General features: G+C 43.3%; 1 protein-coding gene across 2 annotated transcripts; it reads right to left on the bottom strand.

Annotated features, from left to right (window-relative positions):
* Positions 1 to 5,002: 5,002 nt before the first annotated feature.
* Positions 5,003 to 22,091, bottom strand: MCM4 (minichromosome maintenance complex component 4). 2 transcript variants are annotated; one of them, XM_042924107.1, is made up of 17 exons: positions 22,002 to 22,091; positions 21,757 to 21,840; positions 21,204 to 21,368; positions 20,710 to 20,873; positions 20,514 to 20,615; positions 20,225 to 20,320; positions 20,050 to 20,145; positions 18,963 to 19,101; positions 16,387 to 16,607; positions 14,410 to 14,530; positions 11,916 to 12,175; positions 11,107 to 11,472; positions 10,530 to 10,657; positions 9,101 to 9,308; positions 7,852 to 8,080; positions 7,216 to 7,349; positions 5,003 to 5,677 (listed from the first exon to the last, which is right to left on the bottom strand). In XM_042924107.1, the coding sequence occupies exons 2-17, from the start codon at positions 21,824 to 21,826 to the stop codon at positions 5,585 to 5,587; spliced, it is 2,592 nt and encodes an 863-aa protein (XP_042780041.1). In that variant the 5' UTR covers positions 21,827 to 21,840; positions 22,002 to 22,091; the 3' UTR covers positions 5,003 to 5,584. The 2 variants fall into 2 exon arrangements, with proteins under 2 accessions (XP_042780041.1, XP_042780040.1); XM_042924106.1 differs by having other exon boundaries at positions 21,972 to 22,031.
* Positions 22,092 to 22,328: the final 237 nt, after the last annotated feature.

Raw genomic sequence — 22,328 nt, 5'->3', positions numbered from 1 at the left:
AGTATTAAAGGGTAAATGGGATCATGTGTGCAGCTTACTCACAACATTTGATAGGAAACAACACTTAGATACCCCAGATTATCTCCCCACAGGATACTTAGAATTACTAGGGGGAAAAAAAATAGTAATTTACAATGAAGAAACCTGGTGGACACCACTTTATTCAAGTGATCAAGGCTAACCATCAGTAAAGGATCAGGCTTACCGACCCTCCTGATATGATGCACTGAGGTCACAACGTCCCTTCTGTGGTTCCTGCCAGAAATGGATACCCAGAATCTAATCACAAAGACGTCAGACAAACACAAATTGAGGGGCATTTTAAAAAGAACGGGTTTGTACTCTTTAAAAATGTCAAGGTTTTGAAAAGAGAAATAACCGAGGAATACTCCAGACTGAAGGAGATGAGACATTAAAAGGAAATACAACTTATGAACCTGTAACAGAAATAGGTATTTTTTACTTTTACTCCGAAAAACATGATTGTGACAACTGATGAAATTTAAACATTTGTAGATTAGGTAATAGTGTTCATGTTTATTATTTATTTATTTTTAAAGTTTATTTACTTTGAGAGACAGAAAGCGAGCAAGCAGGAGAGACGGAGAGAGAGAGAGAGAGAGAGAGAGAGAGAGAGAGAGAAGATCCCAAGCAGGCTCCGTGCTGCCAGCGCAGAGCCTAATGCAGGGTTCGAACTCCTGTGAGGTCAGGACCTGAGCCGAGATGGAGAGTCAGACGCTTAACTGACTGAGCCACCCAGGTGCCCCTACAGTATTCATTTTTAAAATTATGTTATGAAATTGTTCTGAGGTTACATGAGGCAATGTCATTGTTTTTAGGATATATGTGGTTTTTAGGAGGTTTTTAGAGGTAAAGAGGCATCCTCTCTGTAACTTACTCTCAAATGATTAAAAAAACATTTATAGAGAATGATAAAAGCAGACTTTAGAATATGTTAACATTAAAGGAATTTGAGTGAAGAATATATAGGAATTATTTTTACTATTCTTACAACTTTTGTGTAAATCTGAAATTTATTTCAAGAAGTTTTAAAAATTGGATTGCAGAGGCATTTTAAGAAATTATCTTAGATTCAGTAAGTAACAGCACTCTCTTAAAGGAAATATGTCCTGACCTGTGTGCTAAGAGTCATTAAGTTCTGATTTCTTCATTCTTATTAAATTTTGACTCCTTTGGATGGAATTGGTTATATTTATGATGTATAATGGAAGGAGAATGGCACGTGTATATTTGCATAAATGAAATAAAGCCACTCTAACCAGCAAGTTTGGATATCTTCCAGGGTCAAAATCAGAGAGAATTCAAGTGGAATATATTGTACTGTCATGTTTAAAAAAAAAATACACACACACACACACATTCATAGGAATTAAGCTGAAACTGTATTGTCCTAGTTAGAAAAACCCACATTGTCCTTATTTTGTTCACAGTAACAGTACTGAGCATTTATGGCGCTAGTGTCCTATGCACCGCACGTTGGCAGTTAACCGTAGGCCAGGATTTGAGCCTGGCAGCCTGTGCTCTCTTAAACCATCTGATATAAAAAGAAGACGCTCTTCAGTCCAAGGCAGCGTTTCTCGACCTTTCCTTCCCCATACTCCTGAGGGGTATGATGTGCTGCAGCTGAGTCATGAGGCACACCTCCCAGGAGCACCTGTCAGAATTCAGGGGGGCAGAGCTCTAATTTAGCACATCCTCTTATTCTTCCACTCTACATCCTAAGAGTTCACGGATTTCGAGAATGTCCTCTGGTAAGCGTTGCACAGAGGTTGTCGCCATTCCTGCTTTCAGAGACCTACAGACCATTGGAAAGTCATAGATGTGAACAAGAAATTCACTGAAATAAACTTAAATTAACTATGATGGAACCAGCCAGCAACAGGATATCCACATTTTCGTTCAACTAAAATTCCCTTAAAATCAAACTATGAATATATTTCATTTACATTGCATATAATTTCCATCTTGGTATTGAATGACAAGGTTTAGAAAAAAAATCACTAATGTATAAACTCCAGGGAGAAAAACGTTAAGTCAACAACTATTTGAGTATACATTATTTCGCAAGCAATTTCAGGGTACACACATTATTCAATACACATTAACTCATCAATTGAATACACATTATTCGATTTCAAATATGACTTCCAGTATTCTAGTCATTGCTGTAGGCTAAGAATTTGGAGAAAGAACCTGCCTTCATTTCCTATACCGATTCTAACTCTACAGAAATGAATAAAGGAATCAGCTCTGGAACTTTATGAACCTTGATTTCTAGCTACGTAGTGGCAGCAATGTAACGTTTTTAATTAGTTTATATTTGTGCAAGGGACTCATTTCTTTGTGACTTTATTCTGTATGCAATTTAGGGAAAAAGTCAAGAGCTCTTTCTCAGTGGCCATAGGACAGTTTGCTACTGCTTTCAGGTAACTGCCTCACAAAACTCTACATAATGTAGTTTCCATAATGATGATGTATGCTATTTACAGCATGTCAGTGGCGAGCTCAAATACAGCCTAAGAACCAGTCATCTCTGAGTAACTCAAGGGACGTGAATAAAACACTTCTAGTCTGAATAACACGTGGTTACAAGAACACAGTTTAAGAGATTCAAGCTTCTCAGTAAAACATTTAAGACGTACGTATGGCATGACGGGCACGGGGGAAACTTCTCCGCCCGGTTTGAGAAGTGTAAGCCGCATGTCCAAAAGCCCTGAGCCGTTCCACACCTGAGTAATAATAGCCAGAGTGTGGCATAGTTACAGAAAGCGAAATTTGGAAAGTCTGAAGCCTTGACTGTAATTGCAGCTTCATCTCTTGCTTTGTGTCTTCAGGCGAGAGATAAGGCTTCTTGCTTCCTTCATCTCTAAAAGATCGAGCCTACGGAGTGGATGAGGATTGCATACAAAAGGGTGTCCCACACAGGTGAATTCCTTGAGGAAACCTCACTAGGAAAGTCACTTGGCGGGCGGTCGACCTGGATCCTGTGGTGACGCCCCAGCCTGACCACTGCCTCCTTCAACATACGAGGTGTTTTGCAAACCTGGCAAGAGCAGCACAAATAAGAAGGCCGACTCACAAAAACAAGTTGGAGGGAAATGGCCTCCGGGCGGAAGGCGGCGCGAAAGCACCCGGAGCCGAGGCCGTGGCGGAGGCCGGCCGTGGGAGGCAAGGCCGTGGGAGGGAAGCGGCGGCGGGGCAGGCCGCGGCCACGGGAGGGAAGCGGCGGCGGGGTTCGCCATGCGACGGCCCTGACCTGCGCACCGGCGGCTCCAAAGCCCGGGGCCCGAGGCCCTTGGCCTCGGCTGCGGGGGGTGGAGGCGGAGGCGCGGGGTCGGCAGTCGCTGAGCAAGGTTTGGTGCGGCCGCGAGGCCGCGTCCGGTCCCCTTTCGCATTTAGGCGCCTCGGCTCCGAGTTCTGTGATGAGGAAGGGGAACGGCTCACCAGGAGACAGTCGTCACCGGGAACGGGCAGAAGCGGGCCAAGCCGAGGCGGGTACATAAGAACCAGCTTCCTCAGGGCCTCGTGAAGCGGGATCCTCCCCGCGTCCACGTGGATTTTCCTGGGATCCTCTGTGAGGCGTGGGCCTGGGGAGTGGCAGGGGTAAGCGCTCCCTACCCCAGGAAGAAACCCCCAGGCTCGAGGAGCGGCTTCCATTAAGGAACGTAAGCTGGGGCCACGACCCCGAATAAACCGCATTGGCCGGGAACCTTCAGTCGCGAGCCGGGCGGTCCTGCGACGTTGGCTGGGTGTTGGTTTGTAAGTGGACAAGAGGTGGCCGGTGTCTGGCGAGGGCTAATGGCGGAGTCACCAGCCCACCTTCCCCAGCAATCCCTACAAGGAGCACGGCAGGGCATATGCCGGTCGGTGACGCCTCATTCCTGCACCCTTGCCTGGTCTGCTTTCTTCCAGGCTGGCCCAGGGCCCAGCCCTGCTGGGGGCTGCTGCACTTTACAAGCAACATCTGCCTTCCTCCAGCCCCTGGGCTGTGGGAATTGTATTCAAGTGGGAACTTCTTGCCCTCATTTCCCTTACCGCTGTGTTTGCTACCTTGACGACTCCTGTGTTGGACAGAGGTTGGGGGGCAGGGCAAGCCTGATTCTTCCTGCCCACCTGCTCATGTTCCCACTCCCAGATGGATGGGCGGTTGGCCAGCTGTTCGTAGAAGATGGGACTGGTGTAGAATTCTCCCTCCACCCAGGGTTGGGCTGATTCCTCCCCACTGCAACGAAGTCTTTCCCCCAGAGCCCCGTCCCCCCTCCCCCCAAGGGCTGGTGCCAATAGCTGTAAGGAGCCCACCACCCCTTTCCCTAAGTATACCCATCCCTTCAAGATCGGTCAAGGGAAGGTACTGGAGCCCCTGGGTAGGGACAGAAGGGAGAGATCAACCATAAAAGAATACTTAAAAGGTGAAAGTTTGTAAATAGTCTAGTCCATGACATTGGGGCAGAGTCTGTTTCTACTTCTAAATGATTTTTTTTAATCCCTAACTGTGCAAGCTCTGTGCTTTTAAGAGTGTGGGAAATGGCTTGAGAAGGGTGGCCCCCACTCTAAGAAGCCTGTTGTGTTGTTTAGTTTCAATAAGATTATTTGTAGACCCTGCAAAAAAAAAAAAAAAAAGGCCTCTAAATATCATTCCAAGGTTAACATTTTAATGCTATTTAACCATTCATTTGGACCTATCATTTTCTTTGCATTCTGTATTAGTGAATGTTGATCCTACATTATAAAAAGAAGGCCTACTCATACAACAATTTAGGTTTTTCATGGAATATTTATTATAATCCTATTTCCATATAAGACTTCAGCTTATGGTGGTTTTGTAAGAATGCCTGTGAGGATTGAAATCAATTTTAAATACAACAGAACTTATATCATAGGGATTTCTTTTATGACTTCTAAAGCACTATCATGAATTTCCATGAATAGAGTGTTTATTAAAGCTTTTTTTCTTGATGAAAAATTATACCAGGTAACCCAGTATTACTTAATCATTTATTTAGGAAAAAGTTTACAGATTAGGATAAAGTAGAAATTAACCTAGAACCTAACCATTTCCAACCATCTTATTTTTTTTTGTCTTATGGGAGCCATGAGAACAAGCCTCTGGAAGGAATGACACTTGAGAGTTTTAACAGGGAGAAAGGCTCTGGTCCTTCATTACCTTACACTGAATGATATGCCCTGGCTAAGTTTTATCTCATATTGCAAAAACCTCAAGCATATTCCCTGATTCCCTTAGGAAATCCAGCACTGACATCCTGTGATATACATAAATACAGATTAAAAATCCTGGTGCTATAATAATGGCACTTACAATAACTTTTACTGTACGTTTGTCAATTGGCACAGAAATTTTACTTATAATGTTAAACAAGCGAAAACACACACTTCACTATGAAAACTGAATCCAGGTTAGAAAATTTTTATGGAGCCAAAAAGATGACTTTAAGGAATCTATTTCCACCAGTGGCAGCTGACTGGCCCCTATGCTGTACACATATGCAAGCAAGTGCAACGACCAAGTGCAGACAAGCCACAAACAGCGCTGTCCCGGAGAGCTTCAGAGCAAGCGGACGGTTTTGCCAGTTACTGTCAAGAAGTCGTCATCAGCCAAGGCACGCAGGGCTTCTTCAAACATATCTTTGGTAATTGCCTTTGGGGAAGAGATGAAAACAATTATTTTACATGTCAAGTACTCCTTACCTGTAGAGATACAATGATTTCAATTTTTTTTAATGTCTTTTCTTTATTTATTCATTCATTCATTTATTTATTTATTTTTAATGTTTATTTTTGAGGGAGACAAAGACAGAATGCGAGTGGGTTAGGAGCAGAGAGAGAGGGGGGCGCCTGGGTGGCTCAGTCGGTTAAGTGTCCGACTTCAGCTCAGGTCACGATCTCGCGGTCCGCGAGTTCGAGCCCCGCGTCGGGCTCTGGGCTGATGGCTCAGAGCCTGGAGCCTTCTTCCGATTCTGTGCCTCCCTCTCTCTCTACCCCTCCCCCGTTCATGCTCTGTCTCTCTCTGTCTCAAAAATAAACGTTAAAAAAAAAAAATTTAATAAAAAAAAAAAAAAAGAAAAAAAAAAAACAAAAAGAAAAGGAGCAGAGAGAGACACAGAATCCGAAGCAGGCTCCAGGCTCTGAGCTGTCAGCACAGAGCCCGATGTGGGGCTCGAACTCACAAGCCATGAAATCATGACCTGAGCCAAAGTCGGACGCTCAACCGACTGAGCCACCCAGGTGCCCCTTAAATGTTTATTTTTGAGAGAGAGGGAGAGATTGAGTGGGGGAGGGGCAGAGAAGGAGACACAGATTCCAAAGCAGGCTCCAGGCTCTAAACTGTCAGCATAAAGCTTGACGCGGGGTTTGAACTCTTGAGCCCTGAGATCATGACCTGAATCAAAGTCGGATGCTTATCTGATTGAGCCACCAGGAACCCCTACAATGATTTCAATGTTGAAGAATTACTAGTCTCTTTCCTTTCTGATGGCTGTATACATTCCTTAGGTTCTTTTTTCTTTTTTAAAAATTTTTAAAAAAATTTTACTTTTTGAGAGACAGAGCGAGCAGGGAAGGGGCAGAGAGAGAGGGAGAGAATCCCAAGCAGGCTCCACGAACCATGAGATCATGACCTGAGCCAAAACCAAGAGTCTGATGCTTAACCAACTGAGCCACCCAGGTGCCCCTACATTCCTTAGGTTCTAACTCAGGATGGGCAACTATTTCCCGTAGAGGGCCAGATGGCAATACACAGGCTTGACATCTGCCCATATAATGTAGAAATTACTCAACTCTGCCCCTGTGGTGCCAATGTAGCCGAAGATACACAAGTGAAGAAGCATGATGAAAGCAGGCAAAGGGCTGGACTTGGACCCTGGAGTTCTTTTCACTGGACAACTCAACTCTACTTACATCAGGGAACCTGAGCATTTCATCATTAAATTAAGATGCAAGGCTGTTAACACTATGTACAATAGCAAAACACTGCAAACATCCTAAATGTCCGACAACTGGTTAAGTAAACGATGGAATAGGCATAAATTTTATGATTATTTCTTGATGGGTTTATGGATGATTTTACTTTTTAAAATATCATATCTACATTTAAGAAAAAAAGTTAAAAAAAAACCCTAAAAGCAGTATTAAAGAAAAAAAAGAAAAACTCTATTAAGCAAAAAATTAAACACTTACTATGTCAGATTGTCCACGGATATCTTCAAAAAGTTGCTGATATTTTAGAGCTGGTGTTTTGCCCTTAGACAAAATAAGTCTTTTCAATGCTTCAGCTAATTCTTCTTTCCGTTTACGAGAGGTGGCACTCATTCCTGATTTAAAAGAAATTAATGAAAATATTTCTGCTACAGGGAAGTGAAATATTTCAAATTTCCATAAGTATTTTAGTAGTATTGCCACAAAAAGGTTAGGGGACAGCTGGGTGAATGCCAAAATATATTCAACATTGTGAGTTCTGAATTCTCTGTTTTTTCCAATTTTCTATAAGTGAGTAGCCGCTAGTTTCCACTAAAACACAGTCCATATAATCTGAAAGGCAAGCAGTGCTCATTAAGAAACGAATTACTTCTTTAAAATGGGCTAACACAGGTGCCTACAGAACAGAATCCCTGTGAAATTAGATACAACACTGTGTGCATGCACATGTGCTAGTGCATTTTTTTCTCAGAAGTTAGCGTATATTTTTCTCACAATTTCTAATACATTCTCAAAAGAGGCCCTGTTCTGAAAAAGGTTAAGAACCCCTGCTGCTTCGAGCAATTTGTTAGCTCAAATGTGAAATACTAATTACGTGTACGCTCAGTGCACACAGACCTGTAGTTAGAATGGAGATGTCCACAATGCCCGTCCGGGGGTCGGTGGCAGACTGCTTTAGAGCTTCCCGATGGAGGCGCTTTGCTTCTTCAACATCAATTGCTTCAACTTTGTTTGAAAATCGTACTTTAGCATGGGCTTCTGCTAACCGAATTAATGACTCCAGCTGTCGAGGGTATGCGGAAACCATTCCTCGGCTGCTGCCAATCTTTCTCATGTCTACATAAGCCTAGTATAGACAGGAAAAAAAAACCCAAAACTCCTTTTAACAGTAAAATTACTTTCATGGTTGAACTTTGAACAGTTAATATTCTGTTAAATAAACTACCAGCTGCCAGGTGCAGCACCGAGGGGAATTAAAGTCAGATCTAGCCATGGCCCTTGAAGCTAGCTCAGCAAAAAGGTGGTATCTGACGTAGCTGTGAAGGGTGAAGAATGGGAGCGGGCAGTGGGGTGCCTAAGGGTTGGCACTCAGGGGACACAGTGTACTGGGGGTAAAGCGCAGGCCACAATTACAGCAGAGGACTAATCAGGGTGCCTGTCTGAAAAAGATGCTCAAGGCACCTTCTCTGATTTACACCCCTGCTGAGGGTTCGTTTAATGAGCAAGGCGGGCAGACTACTGGGATAATGTTACAAAGGTGAGTCGTATTAAACTCACATTTTTATGACATAATTTTATTTCTTTTTGAGCAACCCTCAAGTATATGATACAAATGGAAAATTATGCATCGCTTATAACTTTCATTGAAGCATTTTTCGGGGGTTTAGGATATACAGGCCATCAAAGCACGAGGAACTTTCCTAATATCATAAATAACTTATCTATCATTATGCATTGTATACATGTGAAAGGACACCGAAAAGTGAACATCAGATACTTGCAATTCATTTTATGTTTTAGAAACAAGCAAATGGAAGCTCAGAGAAATTAGATGACTTCTCCAGAGTTACAAAGTTAGTAAGCAGCATCTCTTGTACTTCAAATCAGGTATTCTGATCTTAAATTCAATGTGCTCACAAATATTTAATTACAGAAAGGTTTTACAACATATACAAATGAATCCTTTCCCCCCTTTTACCTTTAGAAAAGTTAATTTTGCAACACAGGAGAAAAAATGAGTTATAGAAAATAGTATGTCATTAACTAAATTACTGTTTTAAAGGGGATGACCAGCCAATTCCATTGATGCAACCGGCTACCAGCTCAACAGACACATTTTCAGGGTTTTAACAGGGACCTGTGTTACCTCGATGAGAGCCTGGCTGGCTTCCTGGCTCAGCCGAGGCACGACCGCTCCGTGGGCGTAAGCGATGTAGTCCTTCAGCACTGCCATGTCCATGAACTCCTCTTCCACTTGTTCCTCACTCTGGTAGTACAGAGACACAAGATGGTGAGCCAGACGCCTGTCGTATGCTTCGTCCTGAGGGTCCAGCATGAGGAAGATCAAATCAAACCTGAGAAAATATTGTGAAAAAAACCTGTTTTCCTGCTCGGGACACCAACGTACCCACAAATTTAAATTTGTTTCTGAGCCACGTAGACACGCAGAGCGTGTGCGCATGTAGTCAGGGTTGCCAAGGGACAGTTAAGGGTCTGCTGTCCCGTGGTCCGGTGAGCCTTCAGTTCAACCCCTTCTCCCTGTTCTGGCCCCAGCAGGTGCCTGTTCTTCTGGCCCTTAGCTCTGCCCAGGAAAAGGCTTGTCACCAAATAGCCTAGTCAAAGAAGTACGATTCCTCCAAGGGAAATGTTATGGTAATTTGGAAGACTGGAAGATTTAAAGGAAAATGCAAAACAAACAGAACAAAACAACTTTGGTTAGAAAAAAAAGTCTAGGGGCACCTGGGTGGCTCAGTTGGTTAAAGGTCCGACTCCTGATTTTGGCTGAGGTCATAATCTCACAATTTGTGGGTTCAAGCCCCACATCGGGCTCTGCACTGACAGTACAGGGCTTGCTTGGGATTTTCTCTCCTCTTGTACCCTTCCCCCAAATAAATAAATAAACTTAAAAAAAAAAGTTGAGTAATTAAAATCTCAAAATCCATTTATGAAATACATCAATACTTGTAGTAATGGGGTTGAGAAAAAGCATGGACCACAGAACTCCACTTTCACAAATTTAATTTTTCAGAACCTTATCTGTCATGTGAAGCACCGTTCCCTGTACTTAATATTCTATAGTGGCTTTAAGACTGAGATGAGCAGTGACTGATGGACAGGTATCTTGAGTGACGTCAAGGTGAAATGTCCCAACAGTTTCAATGTTAAGATGCCACTCACAGCTGAGTAGAGAAGCACAGTCCTTGCCACGAAAACCCTGACCAACCATATTAGAAAACTCTGCATTAGAATGAAGAATTTGATACTAGTAGCTGCTGAATGCTATTATTATTATTATTATTATTACTATTACTATTATTATTATTTATTTAGAGAGAGAGTAAACACAAGGTGGGGAGAGGGGCAGAGGGACAGGAAAGACAATCCTAAGCAGGCTCCATGCTCAGTGCAGAGCCCAATGCGGGGCTCGATCCCATAACCCTGGGATCATGACCTGAACTGAAATCAAGAGTTGGACGCTTCACCGACTGAGCCACCCAGGCGCCCCTATTATTTTATCTCACCCTGAAAATTCTACAAATGAGCAAAGTAAGGACATCTCTTTTATGTTCTCATACCTTGATAATAATGTGTGAGGCAGCTGGATATTTTCAATGGTAGTTTTTTTAGGATTCCATTGAGACTCAATAGGATTTGCTGCTGCCAGGATAGACGTGCGTGCATTGAGCTGGCAAATAATCCCAGCCTGTCAGAGAAAACAGTGCAGTTAGAAGCTTCACCCTAACGCTGGCAGGAACAGTGTGAGCGATCTTCCGCTGGCACGCCCTCTGCCATGTATCCACTGTCACCAACAGCCATGCAACAGCACCTTGTAAGGGTGACGTCAGCAGATCCACCTGGGACAATCCCATCCTCAGACTCACGCCAAGAACGGAGTTTTAGATAAATGCAAGCCGTAACTGCATTTTTGTCACAAACTAAACCCCTTGCAGGACATTTTGGACAAACTCAAGTTCTACGAATTCCACACATTAGTGAGCCAGTACAGCAAACAAAAGATGATCTTGCGGAAAATACTTTTTCAAAAGCATTTAGCTGACACCTAGCAGGAAAAGTACTGGAAAGTATTCACGAGTTTCCCAAAGTTCTAGATTTCTAAGTGTACCCACGTTAAGCATGCAGGACGGGCCTCACCTTTGCAATGGAAAGAGTCTGCTGTTCCATGACTTCGTGTAGTACTGATCTCGTACTTTCATTCATCTTGTCAAACTCATCAATACAGCAGATACCATTGTCACTCAGGACAAGGGCACCAGTCTGCAAGACAAGCTGCCTCGTCTCAGGGTCTTTCATCACGTATGCGGTGAGGCCAACTGCACTGGAGCCTTTCCCAGACGTGTACTGGCCCCTGGGGACCAGATTGTACACATACTGCAGCAGCTGAGACTTGCTGGTACCAGGGTCACCACACAGCAGGATGTTGATCTCAGCACGAAATTTGCCTCTGCCTGTGTGACTAAAATCCTTTCTTGTTCCACCAAAGAGCTGAAGCAAGATTCCCTAAACAAACATGTTAAACATTCACTTACTACATAGTAACTGAGATCCAGTATAAGCGTTAGTGGGATTTTCTTACTCTGTGAATACAAAAATTACAAGTAAGAAATTAAAGGAAGGTGGAAACGACACAACGGTGCTTTAAATGATCACTAACCAATTCGTATAGAAGCACACACCACTGTGCCAGAATAGTGGCCATGCAAATCCCTCTTCTGACCCCATCTGGTTATGTTGAGAAACATCCAAGTTCAACATAGATATGAGGAAATGGACAATGATGCTGTGATTCTTGTCGACCCATAACTAAATCAGACTGCGAGCACCTGCTCTGTGGAACAGGCAACAACTCTTATCCTTTATGGGCTGAGGGGCAGGGGGGATGTTTATACCTTTTGATCTCAAAGAACTACAAATCCTGATCAAAGTTAAAAATCCATTGTTACCTTCTTTATATCTTCGTGTTCATAAATGCTTGGAGCCAAGGCTGAAGCAAGTCTCTCATAAATGTCTGGTTTTCTGGAAAGTTCCTTAAGCAACTCCACACGCTTCTCTGAAAACAGTTTCTGCTCTGCTTCTTCATCAAGGCCATGTAGACGTTTTGCATCAGTTTTCCGATAGTGAATGACATCAATGTGGGTTTTGTAGACAGACTTCACATTACTCACATGTGAGTTGACTCGAATAGGAACAGCTCGATAGATGCCTGAGGACACAACCAAGACACCTGCTTTTATCTTCTCCTCAATGGCTCATAAACCAGCATGGACAACAGGGAGCACTGAAGAGATCTGACGGCTGGCAGGGGAAGTGAGCCTCCATGCACACTGCCTTCGCGGCCCTCCTAGAATCAAGGGCTCAGGCCTTTGCTACAAAGCTCCCCACTGAAGGGGGCAAGGCAAGTTGGGAAGAACACAGGTTTTTGAAAAAAGCAGACCCAAAAATAAAATGTGTTCATCTGTGACTGTTAGCTCTATGACCTTGAGCACCTGAGTATAACCACTGCATACAATCATCCTGAGATTAAATGAAATTATTTTGCTTTTAACACAATGCTGGCTGATGGCTGTGTTCTGTAAATAGTATTCTGAAATAGTTATTTTCATTTCTCTTAAGCTTAGTGTACTGAATCTGCTTAATAATTATTTGACAAAGTACGATTATTTAGAACAAAGTCCTAAAATCCTGTACCAAAAATTTGGAAAGAAAGGAAATCCTAAAAGCTCTTTTACAAATTACTCAAAAATTACTTAGACATGACAGCCTACGGAGTCAAAGGTGAAGATATGATAAAGGAAAAATAAAAGTGTTTCTAGGTGAATGGCCATGCCCCAGTGTGCTTCTTAAATATAATTTAAGAACATGAGAGGTAAATGAACAATCAGCGCTTCAAACATACCAACTCATTTGTTCTTTAAGAAGTGTTTCCCAGGGTGCCTGGGTGGCTCAGTTGGTTAAGGATCCAACTACAGCTCAGGTCATGATCTCATGGTTTGTGAGTTTGAGCCCTGTGTCAGGCTCTGTGCTGACAGCTCAGAGCCTGGAGCCTGCTTCGGATTCTGTGACTCCCTCTCTCTGCCCCTCCCTCACTTGTGCTCTGTCTCTATCAAAAATAAATAAACGTATAAAAAAAAAAAAAAAAAGTGTTTCCCAACCTGATAGATCTGTTTATGTTTCTTGACTTTCAAGCTAGAAGGCTTGGACTCCGGGACAATCCACTTTCCTGCTGCTTGAGGAGCAAGCATCTGTGCCCTCTACTAACAGCCTTCACGACAAGCCTCCGTAGATTGCTGGTCCTTCTGTTTATTAGCAGGTCACATGATTCGTTTTCAAGACGTAAAAACCAATTTAAATGCAGTATTCTGAGACTACACACCCTTCTTCAGGCAAGCCAGATTAGGGATGGATGATGATTTAAAGTGGTCTAGTTATCTCTACTGGTGCTTGCAGGGATTCACTGCCTTAGAACAGCACAAATAATACTTACTTTACATTCATACGGTGCTTTCCACAGAACCACCCCCCCCGCAATACGTTCACCTATATCATCACATTAATTCCACTTGGTGGTTGAGGAAATTAAAATAGCAGACTAAATACTTTACCAAAGATTTCAAAGCAGTAGGGGCAGAACTAGTCGTCCACATTGTTAACAGGTTGCCAGGGACAATGCTGGGCTTCATACCGGGAGACACGGGATGAGAAGTCCTAACTCACTGAATACAACCAAGAGGCTGCCCTGGGAGCCACGGCCACTCCCTGGACTTAGTCCCCTCAATGCCCTCAATGAAGAACTGTGCTTGCTGTCCAAACACACCCCCTTTGAGAAACCAGGCGCTCATGCTGCTCGGAAGCAGAGAAAAACTGGCATGTGTGCGTGGCGCAGTGACACACCACTCTCGTGGCCAGAAGAGGGGAGGAGCCCTGTGCCACAAATTAGAACCTCAGCTACAGTGATCTGCAAGTCTCAGAGTCCACTCCCTCCAAAAATACCACGTGACTCGCGCGTGGAAGCAAAGTGCTCTGACCCATTCTTCTCCATGACAGGTGAGTGTTAACCCTTGGCTGTGCATTTGGGAAATAAGTAGCAAATTACTTAAAATTCCAGAGTTGGTGAGTGCCGCTTCCTGGAACTGCTCGTATGATTTCAATCTTAGCAACACCAGCCTTGTCTGAGCCGTTTTCTCAAGACACCAACACTATCAAGTCAAAATACACTCACAGCTCTGGAACACAGAGATGTCAAAAGCAAGCAACTGCAAGGACAATGACTGGAAAGGTTCTATCCTGCTAGGTAGAAAGGTGATTAAAGCATGACTCATTTCCTCAAGACTCGAATGACTCCTGCAGGCAGGACCAAGCCAGAGGACTAAAAAGTGTCAAAAAAACAAAAACAAAAAAAAACAAGACTTCTCTCATTAATACAATTTACGTTCTTACCTGTAACGTTCACTCTGTCTCCAGGCTGAACCTTGTCAACAAGATCATTGTGAGCAAAAAGGATGACGGTGTGAGGCGTCTGCCCTGCAGGCATATCTTCAGGAGACTCTTGAAGTTTGATCTGAAAGAGCAGTGGAAACCGAAATCTCAACAAATGACAAGCATAATTTGCACAAAACTGCCAGTCTTACTTAGAGATAACTACTTTTGATGTTTACCGTGTTTGTTTTTAAAACACCATTCTTTGCTTTTATCTCCAGATAGCTAACATTTTCTTAAAAGCTTTTCATGTGACACGATCACATTTTTGGAAGGATATTGTTTATTTACACATTACCCAAATTGGGGGAAGTGTCTGGTGACTTGTCACCATTTTTTTTTTTTGCCATTTCAAGGTTGTAGTCGATATTTCTTGGTTTAAATGTCTGCCTATATTTCTAGTTATGTTTTGAGAAATTACTTCTAATAGATTTCCTAGGTGGAGAAGTACACTTTTCAGATTCATGGTTAAGCACTTCTGTGCATCTCTCCTAGTCACAAATACTTGCCTAGTTACTCATCTAAGAGGTATTGGCTGAGTACCTGCCATGTGCTGGACCCTGGTTCTAGGTACTGGAGACTGCAGTGAGTGAAGTTCCCTCCCTCAGAGTGGAGGACAGACAATACACAAACACACAAGTGAGTACGTAACATCTGACAGTGACAAATCCAACAGACAGAAGAAAATACAGAATAAGGAGCACAGGTGGTGGGGGTGAAGAGATGCTTTTTGTAAAGCAAGGCTAGGGAAGGCCTTTCTCAGATCAAGCAACCTCTAGGCAGAGGTGTAAGGATGTTAGAGAGGAAGCCACGTGTTCTGAATGGTAAGAACATTCACTGCAAAGGTCCTGAGGCAAACTTATGCTTGGCTGAGGAAGGAAATGGTTGTATAAGGAAATGGTTGAGACGCTGTTATTGAGGTCTGTGGGTACAAAAAGTGTGTTGTGGTGATGTTGGGCCACAGAGTTTAGAGACTACTCTAAGATATTAAAGGTTTTATTTCAAGTCAGTTTGGGAATCTTTAAAGCATTCTAAGAATACTATACTAAAGCACCTAGGGAGCAGGGTTGCCAAATTTTTATCTCCAACTCAGCACCACGCTGGCATTGAGTTGAGGTATATTTGCTTATATTAAAGATTTACCAATATTCACCAACATTAAACATTTCTATCTTAATTTTCAATTCTTTGGTTAGTAAAAAGTTGAACACTTTTTCACATTGGCTAATATTTTTCTCACTGACTCCCCATACAGGAAATTACCTTTTGTAGTATTTTGAACACATTCTCTACTTAAATTTTTAAAAGTTGTTTAAATATTGTAACAACAACAACAAAAAAACAGTCCTTGACCCTGTGTGTGCCTTTACACAATCATAATGGTAGCAAATAAATTATTTTGCCTTTTCCTACTTATTTCTAAGTCATCTTAATAACTTCACCTTAAAATGTCTAGGATTAAAGAGGCAAAAGGCCAAACTTCCTTTATAATAAAATCTGTGAGAAAAACTTTAGAAAACCTGTCAATTCATTCTGTACCACTGGCACAGCCGAAAAATGACAAAATCAAACCAAATAATGTTTACCAATCTTTTAAAAAAGATTTTTTAAGTAACCTGTACACCCAACATGGGGCTCAAACTTATAACACTGAGATCAAGAGTCACATGCTCTACTGACCGAGCCAGCCACGAGCCCGGTTTTTACTGATCTTGGAACACTGCCATCCCAAAGCTGAAGGCTTAAGTTTCAAGTACCCGGCCCAAAGCCCTGTAACAAAATCTAGTGTCAAAGAAGGAATGAAATAGCTGGATTCCATTTAGGAAGCCAGGTTTTAGAGCCTTACTAACGGACATGTTAAATTTGGCTTTTTGAGGATCCAGAGATGTAGAACAAACATGCCAAAGGGGCCTCCCAGGGCCCCAAGAAAGCACACACCATCTGCTTGTCGGAGAACACCGAGCGATTATGGATCAGTGCCATGCTGTGGGTGGTGTGGCAACGCTCACAGACGGAGGGCTCAGCGATGCGACCACGGTCAATCTCCACCCGGGTTGTGTGGGCGCACACTTGGCACTGGAAGAAAGCTTCTTGCATCTCTGGAATCAGCTGGGATGTCCTGATTACCATGCCACTGATGGCGATGAGCTGGTCGATGTCTGCAAGGGGTTGGGGAGAGAGATCAGCTTGTCCATCAGCCACTGTCCACAGCCCAGCCAGACGTGGTCTTCCCTGAGCTATACGCCTGCCAGGGCAGGTGTGGGCATGCTGTGAAGCCCAGGAGAATGCTACTGGGAGATGCAGAGGTAGCTGGGGATGGCTGGGGTCACAGACAGGTGCTGTGGCCAAGGCACAAATGTTTCACTGGGTACCCTCAGGTCTGGCTTGGGATGCCCTTCCTGTGTTGTCTTCCTTCTTCTCTACTCTGATGGACCTCTGGCCCTATGTCCCAGGGCCCCGTCTCCAACAGGCCTCTACCACGTCCCTGCTCGTCTGCCTCTTGTTCTGCTCCACCTCCCGGTTTTGGATTAGAAGGTTTACACTTTTGCCTCCTTTGTGCCACGGCCCCCCACCTCACTCACTGTATCTGTAGAAGTCCTGCTGTGTCATTTTATGTGAAAAGCATGGGCCCTGGAGCCAGATGATCAGGACTGAGAACCTGTGTGACCTTGAGGATATCCTTAGCCACTCTGTGCCTATCTACAGATGGCAGTGAGGATGGCACCTACCTTATGAAGTTGTTGAAGATTAACAGCCTGCATACATCAAGCTTAATAAGAACAGTACGTTGCAGTAATAAGCACTATAAAACCTAGGCAATCTTTACTGCCGTTTATACAAGAAAGCTTTTATACAGAATATTTTTCACTCTTGTTCCTGGTTCCTCTACAATTTGGGCCTTCCCTGGCAAAACTTTTACCCAACTAATTCCCACTGGTGGTTCCAAATGAGTTACACTGTTATCTGTAGTCAATAGAACTCAGCCTATAGTCAGCCACTGCTGGCCGTGTAGATTGTTTTAGCCTTCCAGTACTTACTGATGATTCATGAGGTCTTTTGCACTTGGCCCAGTCCTCCCTTCCACCTACTTACAAATCTTCCTTTCTTGTCTCCCCACCAATCCCTTTACCTTAACAAGTAACCTCTGTAACTAGTTACACAAATAAACGTAGAAGTTAGAACACTTTTGAAATTAGTTGAGTATCTGGCAATTCCTCTTCCTCCAAAACTGTGATAATCTTCTATCTTACCCCGAATTCTTCATGTACCAGCGCTCTGCCTCTGGAAACTTAACTGTAGCACTCTTACTCAAACAGTCTCCTACTTCCTTCTGCGTCTCCACTGAATGGCCGATCATAGCAGTGAGGTCAGGAACCAATTTCATGATACACACATATATGTATATATATTCCTTTAATCAATAGTGAATTCCAACACTTGCTTGCTTATTGGCCGTTGTATTTTCTTTTACCGATATTTGTGTCTTTTGCACGTTCACCTACAGGGGTATTTACTCATTCTCCATACTTTATACACCTCAATTTTCACACATGGCAAACGCTATATTTGTCCTGTATTTTCACTCCAATGGCCACTGTCCAGCTTAGGACCCTGCTGTTCCACACTGGAGCTACTGTTAACATCTCCTAACTGAATTTCAACATAGCTTGCACACCAGACCGACCCACCATAAACTTCTCAAGAGTGCAAAAGCCTTCTTGCTTTCTCCTGAAAAAGTATCAATAGCTCCCTATTGACTTTGGAGTAAAAATCTGTATTAAATTGGAATTCCAAGTTCTTCAGGACCCAGGCTTTCCAGCCCTCACACAAACATTAACTCCCTGCTTCAGCCAGCATTTGCTATTCATGCTCAGCTCTGGTTCACTTCTGCCTACATCCCCCTTTGTGCTGTGTCGTGAATTCCTTCATGCTTGCTTTCCAAATCCTTACTGTAACCCAAATTTCTCTCTCAACGTGAACTCTTTCCACCTGGGCCTAGAACTCCTGCCCTCCCTCAGCTGAGACATCTCCTGCACTGATCTCCTGTTCTACATTTTTCTTTTATTACTTTCCAAACTAGATTTCTTTCTTAAGTTCCAAGGCAGGGATCATATTTTACATTTGTTTTCTACAGTGATTTTGAAAAAAGTGCTTACTTAGTAACTGTGAAATTATTATATTTGGGCAAGTTCTTCTTAAGACAGACAGTTGTCAAGAGTTATAACATTTTTTATGTAATTTCAGTTAAGTTAAAAAAAGGTACAGTGGGTTCAAAGGTGTATAATTTGGGCAAGTTCTTCTTAAGATAGATGTCAAGAATTATAACATTTTTTATATAATTTCAGTTAAGTTAAAAAAAGGTACAGTGGGTTCAAAGGTGTATAAGGTAAATGAATCTGCCATATAGTCAATTTATAATCCATTATCATCACTATCACATACACCAACTCTTTTAAAGTTCCTTGATAGTGAAATAAGATTTTGTTTATGTGTTTTCTTATTAAAAACGTTACCTTCTGGATTCAGGTTTCTCATATTTTTTGTCTTCAGTGCGTTGAATGGTCTTACTTGAATCTGATGTTCTAAGATTGAGTCAGGGTAACGGTCAAAGAAGATCTCATTGACAGCCATGTCAAAGGTTGGGATAACTTCCTATAATACATAGAAAAAAATACATAGAAACAAAGGTATGTTTATATTTCCATCTTAAAATTAAATACAAAAAATAGACCATTTCATATTGGCAATATAAAAACAAACACATGGCATAATCCAAAAATATCACCTGTATATAATCACAACATGCATTTTACAAAACCTCGGGTACATTGAGACTGAGCTATCTCACCTTTGCATATTCTCATTTGGGTTAAGTGTGACCACGCATATGAAATCTTCACAATGTACTGCCACGTCTTAGGCTTTTAATTAGTAACAAAAGGATTTTAAACTTTTGTGTCTTATTTTTTTCCCCATAACGATACCAGAATAAATAAATCGTAATTACCGCATTCAAATTTGTTAACATTTGTTTTCCATTTTACAGGTGAAAAATCAGCCTCTGAGAGGCTAGAGAACTTGACCAAAAACCAAGTCAGCTTGCCCCAAACCTACAATCATAATCAATATAGCTCAGGGGCGCCTGGGCAGCTCAGCTGGTTAAGCGTTCAACTTTGGCTCAGGTCATGATCTTGCGGTTTATGAGTTGAGCCCTGCATCAGGCTCTGCGCTGATGGCTCGGAGCCTGCTTTGGATTCTGTGTCTCCCCCACTTTCTGCCCCTCTCATGCTCGTGCTCTCTCAATAATAAATGAACGTTAAAAAGAAAAAATCAACATAGCTGATACTTCAATAAAATCTGACCTAAAGCTTATATTGCCAATTAAACTATGACACGCCACTAACAATAATACATATCCCTATTTTGGAAATGTAAAAGTATGAGAAAAATGTTCATCTTAAAGGAGAAGAAACATGATTTTCTTAAGTTTTTGTGCTCTGGAAGCCCATTTTGGAGACCCATGAAATTCAGCTATTAAAACATCCTCTAGATATTCTGGATGTTTACTGTAGTTCATCAAGGTCAAAATCAAATTCTTACCTGTGGGTAGCAGATGAGCTGTCTGTATAGATTTTTGTCAAATGATTTTATGTGTTCACAGTTTACATTTAAAAATGGCTCCCCAATGACATTAATCTAGAAAAGAAGACAAGTTATGCTCTGCTCTCTGCTGTTTTAAAATACATAATTTGAATTTATAAGACTATTTGATTACCTCCCCAAGTCGCTGCATGTACAGAGGTTCCGTAATATCTATGCCAATATTTTCTTCTTCTTTAGCCAGAGGGTCAATAAAACGCTGAAGGAACCTCTTGATGTAGAGAGAAAAACATGAAATCTGATGCATTTAGGAATAAGCAACTACTCAAAATGCAAAAAATTATGAGCCCATCACTATTTGGAGGCATATGTATTCCTATACAGCCAAGTGTTATGGCTACTTAGATATAGTTCATAAACTCTTTCTCCCAGCACTTTCAGAGCCATATTAAAGTACAGCTTACCTGAAAATTTTCTTTGCATGTTGCTACATTTACATCTGTTCCCCAAATCACAAGCTTTTGGCCTAGAGACTGCTCACTCGCCACCATATCTTCTGTTGCTGGCTATACACAAAAACACGATAGAACAATGTTAATGGGGAATTACCCATCCCATGTCCCCCAAAACCTCTATCGGAAAACCGTACTGTGTACTCACCACATCGGACTGCAAATCCACCTGCAGGCCTTTCCGAGCAGACCCCAGGTCAGGCCTCTGCCTCACAGGCGTGCCTCTAATAGCACTCCTTGGGGTTCCCTCTACCCGAGAGCTGGGAGTGCCGTATGTCAGTGGTGAACTAACGTCAAAGTCAAGGGGGATTGCTACAAAAACAAAGTTTGACAATCTACAATAAAATTCTGGTAGCCTATCAAATCAAAAACTAGAGCATGTTATTGGTTGATCTAAGTCATCTAAACACAATAGCAAATAACGTTCCTTGCAACCTGAAGTGATGAAGATCCCAGGACTATTAAACCTTCTAGGAAAAAAGCACCAAAACTTTCTTTCTCTGCTCACGAAGCCCTAACACCTACTATCTCTGTACTCTTGCTGAACATACATTAACCACCCATTAACAAACCAGCACATCTGACCAGCAGAAGCATCATCATATATTAACCACAGTATAACTTAGAACGCCAGAAACACACTTGAAGAATGTATCTGAGCGGGGCTGGAAAATAACGTGTCCTGAGCGGCAGGGCTCTGCAGGTCAGCTCCAGGCGAGGTCGGCATAGGCTGCAGCTCTCCTGTAGAGGTAGAATCTTCGCCTCTACGTCTCTGATACGGTGATGACCTGGCATCCTCACTTCGAGCTTGTGACATACAAAACAGAAAAGATGGCCATTAATTCTCACGTTTGGTCTTCCTCGAGTCCCATCAAATCTTTTGGGAACAAGCAACAAACCAAGCAAAAAGGAGACAAATGGGCATGGACATATTTACAAATAAAAAACAGCTTGGCAAGGGTGGAAATGAAGGCCCAGCGCTGCCTGCCTCACAAACAAAGTGCCTGCACACTAGAACTGGCAGAACACCGGGCAAAGGGCTCGCAGTCCGCACATCTTACTCCATGCCAAGACTTAAAGACACCGCTCCGAAACTGAAACCCGCGGGGCCCTGCGCACAGACCAGGGTGGCGGGAAAAGGCCAGAAGAGAAGCCAGGGTAATGCGGCGAGCCGGACCCACGGGAAGGGACTTACGCGTCTGCGCGGGAGTGATTCGTCCGCGCCGGCTGCCGCGGCGGCTCGGGGTGGACGCCGGAGACGACATGGTGCTCGGGGTACCTGCGCAACGAAAAGGGAGGCTCACGCCGCGTCCGCCTCCGACCTTCCCCTTCCCCACAGTACAGACACCCGCGCTGGACACCTCGCCGCACCGCCCCGCCCTCTAGCTGCTTCTGGGGAAGCGCGGCCACCTTCGAGACGCGCAGGGGTCCCAGACGCACCCGGAGGCTAGTGTCCCGAAACCGCGGGGGCTGGGCCTAGATTTCGCGCCAGCGGCACTGTCGTCCACGCCCTCGGCTGTGCGCCACCAATCACAGAGGCGCTCATGTATGGCCCCGCCTCCGGGAGACGCCACTGCGCACCTACAGGGGAGATTGAGCAGCCTCCCTCGGCGCCTCACGGCAACAGACTCAAGCCTCGCTCGGTGCCGCCCCCTCCGTTTAGGTGGTCTGACCCCCTACGAGAAGGCGTTTTCGCGGGAAAACTGAGGTGTCTGGCCAGACCAGGTTTACGGAGGGGTTTTTCTACACTGTAATGTTGGCTAAGAA

The sequence above is a fragment of the Panthera leo genome, chromosome F2, assembly GCF_018350215.1.
Source record: "Panthera leo isolate Ple1 chromosome F2, P.leo_Ple1_pat1.1, whole genome shotgun sequence".
Taxonomy (NCBI): Eukaryota; Metazoa; Chordata; class Mammalia; order Carnivora; family Felidae; genus Panthera; species Panthera leo.
This window is presented reverse-complemented; position numbering and strand designations above follow the sequence as displayed.